Source organism: Pteropus alecto, unplaced genomic scaffold, assembly GCF_000325575.1.
Source record: "Pteropus alecto unplaced genomic scaffold, ASM32557v1 scaffold39, whole genome shotgun sequence".
Classification (NCBI taxonomy): domain Eukaryota; kingdom Metazoa; phylum Chordata; class Mammalia; order Chiroptera; family Pteropodidae; genus Pteropus; species Pteropus alecto.
The window spans coordinates 13,755,034-13,765,764 of NW_006443568.1; the positions used below are offsets into that span (position 1 = coordinate 13,755,034).

Sequence of the window (10,731 nt, forward strand, 5' to 3'; positions counted from 1 at the left end):
AGTGACAGTGGGGTGTTGTGCCTCCTTTTTTTTCTCCCAGTATGAATGAGGAAGTATGAGGCCCTGGTTACATTCGATCATCTTAGCTTCACTAGAGGAGTCAGCTTAGGAACAAAAGTGACGCTGAGAGAGAGCAGGATAGAAAGAACTGCAAAGAAAACAGAGCGAGAGTCACAATCCAGCCGTGCCTGAAAGCTACCATGCTTCCGGAATCTTCGCTGACTTGAGCCATAACCCACTTTTTTATTTAACATGGAAAATTGGTTATTTTATTACTTGCAATGGAAAGGACCGATGTATAAGTATACGTTGCCACATCGAAAGTCGGTATCTGGGATATAGATGTAGATCTTCTTTTCTTTACTCATTCGACAACTTTTATGGAACGCTTACTTCATGCTGAGCACTGAGGATACGATGATGACTATCCTACTCTCATGGAGTTGAGAATCTGAAAAAAGAGAGAGAGAATCAAATAGATATGCATTTTTTAAAAATGCTCATAAACTGCGATGAATGATATGAGGAAAAAGAACAGGATGCCTTCAAGGCCTGGAAGAGACTTCTGCGGCAGACACCAAAATTTCAGGCTTCCTTGCTCGTTGGGAGGTTATCCCTGGAATGAAGGCAGCAGCCCAGTCAGGAGCTATGATCCCAGTCCCCTTTGCATCTGAGTGATGTCACGTGATCACTTTTTTCCCAGTGACCACTTGACCATTGGTGTTCCACTGCCCTGCTCCCTTGATGCTGCTTAATAACCCCTGTACTTCACTGTTTGCTGCTTTGCCGTATCATTGGCTGATCCCCCACAAAAATGACGGGAAGAAACACTGTCATCTTTGCTTTGTGATGATTTTCATCTATCCCACTCCAGCAGGGGATGGGATGACCCCAGGTCCAGTCCCAGGAAGAGAGTTCCGATTGGTATAAGCCATCAGGGGCTTACCATCCTCTTGGCCATAGTAATTGGGCCTGGCAACTCAGATCTAAGCCAGTTATCACTTGCCATTTTCCCAGGCACAAGATCTCAGATAAACCAATCGGGACTCTTGTTGGTTGAGGGCGAAGTCTCTCTCCTGAATGAGAACAAGGAAGCAAGGAGCCCCAGGAAGCCACTACCTGGCGCTCATGTCTTCCATGAGTAAAGCCAGACTGAGAATAAAGAGGACAAATCCAATACATGGAGAGAGAGGAGGTAACTGGATGATCACAGAGAAACTGAACCTGAGTCCTGATCGAGCCTGGCCAAAATTCCTTATGATGTTTGAGACACTTTTTTTCTGTTCTATAATAGGTAGAGTATAAATATGCTCCAAGAAAACAAGTAAACTGTCTCTCTCGCTTACCCAATGCCTAGAACAGTACCTCTCACAAGGCAAGAACTCAATAATATTTACTTCATGAATAAATAAGCTGAAAGTAACCTGATCAATATTGTTAATGATATGCATTTTAGGAATTCATTATGTCTAAAAGCAAGGGCCACCTCTATGGAACATCATTCCTGCCCTCAGATGTTTCCAGGACAGTGATCAACATGTGTGTAAGTAAAGGGTTGGCAAACTACGGCCCGTGGGCCAAACTCAGTCTGCTACCTGTCTTTGTAAATAAAGTTTTATTGAAACACAGCCATACTCTTGTTTGCATATTGTCCTTGGCTGCTTTTGAGCTACAAGGGCAGCATGAAGTAGTGTGACAGACCATATGGTACATAAAGCTTAAAATAAGTACTATCTGGCTTTTTGTAGAAGAAGTTTGCCATCTCCTGGTGTAAGTTAATTTGAAGTTATCCCTGAGGATGGCACCTTTCTAACAGTCTGTGATAAATTGTCCAGTGGCCACAAATTCCTCTCATCTCAGGGTATAGGGTATAGGTTCCTTTGTAACATGACTTTGTCATTTCCCCCTTTCAGAGGCAGAATCTACTTCTTCACCCATTGCATCTGGACTGTTTGTGACTTTCATCGACCAGTAGAATGTAGCAGAAGGGCTATTGTGGGTGGGTTTCGGCACAAGAGCCTTAAGAGATGGTGTAGCTTCTGCCCTTGCCGCCTTGGAACACCAAGACCGCATGTAAGAAAGCTGATCAGGTCAAGTGGAGGATGAGCTGTCATATCTCTCATCCTGGTAGAAGAAGAGAATCAGGGTATCCAGCTGAAGCCAGCACCAACCATCGGACAAGGGAGTGGGGCCATCTTGGACCTTCCAGCCCAGTGAACCCTCCAGCAATAACAGCCTCACAGGTGAAATCAGCAGAGGAACCACACAATAAATCCCCAGAATTGTGAGAAGTAGTAAATTGCTGTTGCTCAAGCCACTGTGTTTTGGGGTGGCTGTCACCAGCAATGAATAACGGGAATCCAGACTCTTTCACACCTGGAATCTTGCTGAGAGCCCCAGCAGGTGCAGGGCCAAGCCTGAGCGTGCCTTTGAACTGCAAGGGCTCCTGTAGATTCCCATGCATTCTTCTCATAGCTCAGTTGAGAAAACAGAGGCCCAGGAGGTGCAGTGGGTTGATTACTAGCAGAGCCCAAAGCCCAATCTCTCACCCCTCTCTTTGGGATTCTTTCCTCCAGCCTGTGTCACAGGCTCCTTAAGTTCCGAAGGAGCAGCATTCCTGAGCACTAGGACATTGGTGCTGTCAGATCATGGATCCCAGGAGAGAGGAAGTTTGCAGAGTTTTAGGAAGAAGAAGCCCCCAGGGTTGGGTTCTGGTTACCTGGATACCTCCAGGGAGAGCATCGCAGCAGGCTCTGCAAGACTAAAGCACAAAGGGTCAGAGCACGCAGCTGAGGTCAGCTTAATGTATCCATAGAAAGGGACACCAACATCCAGAATGCTGGGCCTCAGGAATGAGTAAACAGTATCAGGCCTGTGCCTAAACTCACCACTGGGAGGCAGCATGGAGCAACCGCATCAGACCCATCCAGCTTCTGACCCATCCTGTGAATTGGGTAGTCGGTTGTGTGGCCTTGGCTGGTTACTTCTTTGGCAAGACACTGAGCCTAAGTTCCATCAACTGTAAAATGGAATAATACCCACTTCATGCATTTGCAGTGGAAGTTAGTATAAAACCCCTAGAACAATCTAGGAGATGTCGCATGAATGGTGGCGATCACTACCACCAGCACAGACTAGAGATGCAGACTAAAGGAGGCCCTGCCCTGGGCCCCATGCATTAGAGGACCCCACATATCACACACACGCGCACACACACACACACACACACACACACACAAGCACATACATACACACATATACACACAAACACACACATACATGTACACATGTACACACAGGCATGCGCATACATACACACACAGACACACACCCTAAATTTACTGAAAGGCCTGTGAGTGCCTCTATCCCTTGGCCCTGGGGCAGTACCATCCCCCACTTCGAACATCCGCTCTGGTAACTAAGACCCTTCAGGCCCCAAGGAAACACTTCCTTGCATTTCTCGCCTTGTGCTTTAGAGACGAAAGGCTGTCAGGAGGGCTGTGGGCTGTGCTGTTTGCCCCACATCAGAGGTGGACCCCGCTTCGAAGGGAGGACTTGAGCAGCAGGAGCACTTAAGGACGGACGAGCTCACGAGCTCATGCTATGGAGGTCCTTCCCTCCATAGCATGAGTGCGCTACGTCTTGCACAGCAAAATATCACTTCCCATTCGTTCCAAACATCCATTTTCTTGTGTCTGTTCATTTCTAAATCAGGGTGTCTGGAGGCTGGGGAAAGAGTGTGATATGCGCCACAGTCTCACAGGGTGATAGGAACATCGGGGGCATCAAGCAATGCATATTACTCACGAATTCCTATAAATGTACGTCTACACATATCGTGTGTGTCATGAGAGCAGTTTTGTACACTGGCAACTAAATGACATTGAATGCCAGCATTGCAAATAGTTTTCTCTTTACTGAAACATTTGGTAAGATGTAACTAAATTTCAACAACAAAAAAAACTTTTTAAAAGTCGACTATTCAACTAATTTTATTAAAAGCTTTTATATTCATTAGCTGTAATTTATATTTTACCTTTTAGTTTTCATTGAGAATTTAGAGGATTTTAGAAGTCTTTTGAAATCATTAAAATAATTTTAATTTTTTCCTCTTTAGTTTAATTTTTGTTTTTTATGAAATACTTAGATTTTATACACTTTAAATGCAATTACGTTTTTAAAATCTTTTAGGTCATTACTATCAGAGGAACACAAATTACATGAAAATGTGATTGTAACATAATTGGAGATTTTGCTGAAATAAAAGCATGAAAAACGAATTTGATTAAATAAAATGTATAATAATTTATGAAGTTTATATTTATGAGTTACTCGAACATTGCCAGCCCATCAACAAAACACTCAGATATATGCAATAATAATTCAACTCAATAGATTTGGACACATTTCTGACTTTCAGTCATATGGAAACTGGCTTTCCATATATTCTTTAGTTTGTTGTTAGGAAAGTATATTTAGATAGAAGAATCGAACGTGCTTGATTGATGGCTTTTAAACATTTAGACATACGGCGTGAGGATCCCCAGCCCCCACAAATGTTGAAATGTTAGGGGCGAACCTGACCACCACCAATCAGAACAGGCTCTTGAGGTCTCCAGGAAAGAAGTGGAGGGAGGGTCCAGGCAGGAAGGGGCTTGGTAGGGAGCCCCCAAATCTGTGCTAACTAGAAATACTGCTACTGACAGCAACTAAAGAGTCACAACCATGGGACTTGCTGGCTCCTCCTCTCAGCACTTTGCAGGCATTGTTTTATTAACTCCCCCAACAAAGTGATGAGCCGGATGCTACCATTATCCATCCCGCTGTACCGATGAGGAAGTGGAGACTCTGGGAAGTGAGGTCATTTGCCCAAGGGTACCCAGTAAGCTGGTGGGGAAGCCAGGCAGCCTGACCCCGGAGGCCATGGCACTGCCCCAGCCAGGACACTGTGGCACTCAGGAGGAAAGGGGTCCCTCACAGTAGGTGGGGCCTGCTTGTCCCCCGACACTCACAGGCACTTACAAACACATGCTCCCCAGCAAAACGCGCAGGCCTTGTGCTGCATATGGCACCCGCTTGTACCCACGTGGCCATCCCTGCTCCCCAGAGCCCTCGCCCGCCTTCTCCCTCTTTGGTCAGCAGTGGAGCATTTGTGGGATGAGAGTCCATTGCTTCCTCTCCCTCCTCATGACTGCTGCACCCATGAAGGCTCAGTGACGAGGGTGGTGGCCCAGTGCACTCATACCCCTCCTCAGCCTCCACCACCCTCCGAGTTCGTCCCAGCACAGCCCCTTCCTGTCACCTGATATGTGGGGCCATGCCATCTGGGAGCCTGCGGTCCCCTGCTCACTGGCCTTCTCTTCCTTGCCGTGTCCTTCCTATTTGGTCTCTTCTCAGCAGCCAGGAGCATCTTGTCCAAACACGGACATGAGCAGGACACCTCCTTCTTTCAAACTGCTCACGGGCATTCCATTATTCCCTGGACAAAGACCAACAGGATGTCACTGTACATCTTTGCAAGGATGTTGGTGACCATATGAAAGGTGACAACAGGCTCACACCAAGGATCGTAGTTCTTTACTCTCCATCAGAAACAGGAGAACCCGACTGTGTGACGACAGCTGTACGAAGCCTATTCCCACTGGAGGGACAAGCTTCCCTAATATTTGGGTGCCCATGGAGCTCCCCACTGGAATGAGCTGCCTCATTCCCATGGGGGCTCCCAGGTCCTCTCCAGTATTCTGCAAGCTCTAGGTTGCCTGTCCATCAGGCTCAAGCACAAAGGCTTACTGTGGGGTGAACGGGAGGTCAAGGTCCCCGGGTCAGCTTCTCAGTAGATTCTACCCTTCGAGGCCCATCCATCACCACCCCAGCTACCCCAGGCTCCTTTCAGCCCCACCTGGGTGCTAGGTTCATCAGACCGCCGGGCCTTTGCACAGGCTGTCCCTCTATTTAAACTCTTTCCACTTCCCTCTTCATCCAGTTAAATTCTTAAGATCCCTGCTAAACCATTTCTTTCGCAGAGAAGCCCTCACTGACTGCCAGCCCAGATATGTTCTCATAGCTCCATGGACCATTCTGTCAAGCTACTTACCTCTATTTGTAAATTTCCACTCAGTCGGTAGTTACTAATGTCTGTCTCCCTACTGGACTCTCAGTCCCGTGAGGACAGGAATCATACCTGGTTCTGCTCTCCGTGCATCCCCAGCACAGAGCAAGTCCTCGATACAGTCACTGAGGAACAGGCAAAGAATCCTTCAGGAATAAGGTGATCCTATTTTGCTGGGAGAGTCTCAGGATTCTTCAGGATCCGATGGAAGCAACAGAAGTGGTGAGATCCAGCAGATTGCGAGCTCCCAGCTCCGTGCCTGGCACGCTGTCAGAGTTTAGTAAGTGGTGATTGCTTCGCCATGTTTATGGTTAGGATAATGATGAGGAGGAGGAAGACTACTTCTAACCTACAAGGGGTAAGTTTACACCAAGAGAAGGAAGACAGGGCTCTGTTCTCTCCACTCCCCTCCACTCCAGCCACCCTGCGGAAGTTAAGACCGGTCAAGTGGGGACAAGAATCCCACTGAAATGCTGGGGGCCCCGGCCCAGCTGCGTGCTATACCCCCACGGGTATAAGCTTTGAACTCCGGGAATAGCAGCTGCCTCCTCTGTGGCCAGGTAAGGAGGGAGGGTGGGAAGGACCCAATTTTCGTGGATTCCTCTTACGGGCATGGCATCTCGCAAAGGGCTTTACACATTTTATTTCCTTTCCATTCGATCCAAAACTCCGAAAGGTAGGTCTAAGTATCCCCATATTTTGGATGACGAAACTGGGCTCAGAGAAGTCACAGGACCGGCCAAGGTCACACAGCCCTGAGTGGTGGAGCTAACACTCAAGTCCTAATCTTACTGATGCAGAGACAATTCTACCACATTGTGCCACTGGTGAGAAAACCATAAAGCCAACCATAATTTTTGAATGCCTGAAATTCTCCTCCAAGTCCGAGCCCTCCCAGTGCCCCTACTTCAAATGGCTGCTGGAGATATCTCTACCTGGAAGCCTACCTGGATTTCCCTGCCTTACTCTGGCCGTATGGTCTTCAGTTTTCTGCCACCAGTAGGGACATCCTGGCAGGGGCTTGCAGGGGCTCCATCTTGGCCAGGTCAGGATTAAAAATGGCTCACTGAGGGATTGTCTCAGAAACCTGACACTCCCAGGAAACACCCTGAAGGAAGGGCCGAGAGCCAAACCTCCCCAGGAATCAAAGCTAATTTCCAGTTGTTTAGGAGGTAGCTTCTCAATGACTCATCGTTTGGTTTCTTGTGATCCAGGCCAGGAGCCAGGGGCTGCCAGGAGGTACCCTCATTAAAATCAAAAGGCAATGGTGAGCGCAGGAGAGCCCCCTCTCTGGAGACCATGACTCACGGAGGCTGCGTGCTCCTGGCCAGGCAGACCTGCCTCTCTGGCCGCCTTCCCCAAGTCTTCTTTAAATGGGGTGAGCAGAGCCCAGCACACAGAGTCCAGGAGGAGTTATTAGCAGGAACTGGGAGGGGCGGGAGGCAGGGCCACTGCCGAATGTATGTCAGTGTTCACCCCGCTTTACTCCTGTGTCAAAAACCTTTGACCCCCAAATGACTGCCTGGGATCCCTGTCGCCAGCTTTCCTGTCCCTCTCCAGGGACGCAATCCCTGACAGGGTGGGTTAAAGGAATATGGGTCGGGGCTCCGTCCTGTCCTCCATGTGAGACCCAGCCTCCTCCAGAGGAGTCTGGAAAGGAGGCCAACACCAGGCCCCAAGTCAACTCCTGAAGGGGGGAGGCCATATGCTCAGGGCCACAGCATTACTTTTGTCATGGGCCCTGGGTACTTTTGCTTTTGTGAGCCTTTTTTCTTCATAAAAATAAGTAAATAAATAAGTAAAAAGCAAATGTTAGGACCTCATTGGTCTAGAGACAAATCTAATCCCAACTGGATTATGCTCATTGTTCTCTTCTGACTTTTAAAGAAATTAAAACATTTTGGAGGCCTCTACAGGAATCATGGGCATGAGGCACCGTGCCTACTGTCAGCAATTAGCTAAGCCCTTTGAACCTCCTGGCCCAAATCCTGGCTCATCACGTACATAGGTGTGTGCCTCTGTTTGCCTCTCCGTAAAATGGGATCATAACACTCATGCCATAGGGCTATTTGAGGACTTCTTGAGAGACTGCCTGGGAAGGGCTTGGCGCAGTCCTGGTGCAGAGTGAGTCCTCGGTGCAGGCTGCCCGCTCAGCTGCATTTGAGCTTCCCAGCCCTTCATGAAGGAGGCAAGGTTGGGATGCCCTCTATGCCCATAATACAGACAGGAAAACCTGAGCAGGGGAAATGACCAGCCCATGGCCATGTAATAAGTGGTAGAATTAAGACTCCAAGGCCACAGACCAAGCAGCTCTCAGACCTTGGACATTGGTGGAAGCGGCTGGTCAAGTTATCCCAGTCAGAGACCAGGAACAGGGAAGGCAGGGGCAGGAGGAAGTCACAGGCCACTGACAGGGGTGTCTTGCTTCCAGTTCTGCCTGAGTGTGCCCAAGGGAGGGGGCAGCGATCAGCGGATGAGTCACTGTGAGTCCGTGACCAGTGCGACTTTAAAATTTCTGACCACAACAGACCCGGGCCCTCTCCTCCATGCCTTTGACAGTGAGGACAGCAGCTCTCCCTGGGGGACGAGCTGGACCAGGGGGGCTTCTGTCTCTCTGGCCCAGCCCCTAAGGTGACATCAAGGAGAAGGAAGTTTCCTGTCCATGCTGGAATGTGGGTTTTCCAGCTGACTCAGAGCCTGTTTCTCCAGCAGCCACACTACCCCACGGCTCAAGAATTTGGGGAGACAGAATTCACATCTGGGGTCATTTTTGCAGCTTGTCAAACAAGTAGGAGCCTGCCCAGGAAAGAACAATAAAGAAAAGTCCCTAAGGTCAGCCTTCGACCCCTGGTGTTTTGCCGATGGTCAAGCTTCTCTCAGTGTTCTCCCTCTGGGTGACACAGAGGCTGGGGGGTGAGGCAAGGGGTGGGAGCAGCCAGCGGCGGGGGAACAGGACGGACTTGGTACTTGGCACTCCCAGGCCACGTGAACTTGAGTTTCTCAGCCTTCCTGGGCCTCAGTCACTGCATCCGTAAAATGGGGGTAAGAAAAAGGTATCGAGAAGGAAAAGCGCCCAGCACGGCCTCTGGCTCAGACCTCGGTCCGAAGGAGCTGGTACGGTGATTTCTGAAAAGGGTAGGTGACTGGGGGTGGGGTGGGGGGCGGCAGTGAGAACAAAGAGCCACGGGTTGCCCCCCTCCCCAAGCTGCCTGGAAGCAGAGCCCCAGGCCGGCCCCTCCCCTGGGAACTTGGCCAAAGTGTCAGACCTGGAAGTATCATTGCGTCACTGAGCATTAAGGGGTTAATGATGGGGAGTGGACAGGGCCCCTGTATTTAACGAATTGAGGAGGTGCCCTGAGGTCAGAGGTGCCTCTGCTCTCTCCCTTCTCCTGCAGCCCGGCTCCTGTACCCCTGCTCACCTCTCCTGTCCCCAGGATGCAGCCTCCCCCTCTTCTGACCTTCCTTTGCCTCCTGGGTAAGTGACCTTCGTGACTTTCACCCTTCCTCCTTCCCAGCTGGGAACCTGAGCTCCCTGGAGGCCCCTGAGTCTGGCCCTGGGGAGGATGTGGTGGGTCACCCTGAGGTCACTTCTGCTTGAGCCAGCAGTGACCATTGGAGAGGGGGAAGAGGGAGGAAGGACGCAGTCTAGGTAGGCCGGGGGACATGGGAAAGGGGCTGGCAGGGACCCCAGACAGCACACGCGAGGGCTCCTGCCACGATGCTTCACCTCCGCCCCAGCTCCCATTTCTGGAGGGATTTGGAGGGATTCTGGGAAGTCCAAGTGGTCAAGAAGTCTAGCCAGTGGCATCTGATGAGACTCAGTGGGGACAGGGTGCTTCTGGGGGTCGGGGCTGACACCGGGGGAGGCATCGGGGATCTTTAGGAGCCATTTGGGGAGCAATGGGGGGCATTCTGGGAGGTGATAGAGGAGAGTGGGAGGGGCGCTGGGTGCCCGGACATGATGGGGGTGAGACGGGGGGATCCAGGCGACAGGGATGTCACAGAGACATTATTAGTCAGCACTGCTGCCAGCAGCGAGGTGCTCGGGTGGGTGAGGTTAACTGGACAATCCGAGAGATGTCTGCACTCAGATTGGAGGGGACCTCAGGGGACCCTCAGAGATCTGACGGCCTCTGCCCTCCCTCTCTGCAGTGGCCCTGGCTTGGGGGAACCTGGTCCAGTTTGGGGTGATGATCGAGAAGATGACGGGTAAGCCGGCACTGCAGTACAATGACTATGGCTGCTACTGTGGCATCGGTGGCTCCCACTGGCCAGTGGACCAGACGGACTGGTGAGCGGGCAGCGCGGCTCGGGGACCTCCCTGGGGGATGGAGGAGCTGGGAGAGTATCTGGGAGGAGGGAGGAGCGGGGGACGTCTAGAAATTGGGGGCTAACGTCTCCTTTAAGCCTCTTTGAGCCCTGGACCCCTGGGCTCCAGTCCCTGGTGACACTTCCAGGTGCTGCCATGCCCATGACTGCTGCTATGAGTGCCTGGAGAAGCTGGGCTGTGAACCCAAACTGGAAAGGTATCTTTTCTCTGTCAGCAGGAGTGACATCTTCTGTGGTAAGTAAACAGGCCTAGAGTGCCCCAGGCACTGGGGATGAGGGGGTGGGGGGGTTGG

At 50.5% G+C, this 10,731-nt stretch overlaps 1 protein-coding gene and 1 long non-coding RNA gene across 3 annotated transcripts in view; one reads left to right on the forward strand and one right to left on the reverse strand.

Moving 5' to 3' along the window:
* Positions 1-269: 269 nt before the first annotated feature.
* On the reverse strand, positions 270-7,165 carry LOC107196571. Of its 2 annotated transcripts, none has more exons than XR_003043843.1 (5): positions 7,057-7,165; positions 6,182-6,376; positions 5,303-5,479; positions 2,889-3,019; positions 270-451 (listed from the first exon to the last, which is right to left on the reverse strand). It is a non-coding gene; the product is annotated as an uncharacterized LOC107196571 (long non-coding RNA). The 2 variants fall into 2 exon arrangements; XR_001518010.2 differs by lacking the exon at positions 270-451 and adding an exon at positions 1,599-2,761.
* Positions 7,166-9,510: 2,345 nt separating this feature from the next.
* The window catches only part of PLA2G2E (phospholipase A2 group IIE), a 3,437-nt gene continuing 2,216 nt past the window's right edge, over positions 9,511-10,731 (forward strand). The window contains exons 1-3 of the mRNA XM_025041486.1: positions 9,511-9,584; positions 10,262-10,400; positions 10,567-10,673. Coding sequence (XP_024897254.1) covers positions 9,545-9,584; positions 10,262-10,400; positions 10,567-10,673 — 286 coding nt within the window. The 5' untranslated portion in view covers positions 9,511-9,544. The remainder of the gene's footprint in view (positions 9,585-10,261; positions 10,401-10,566; positions 10,674-10,731) is intronic.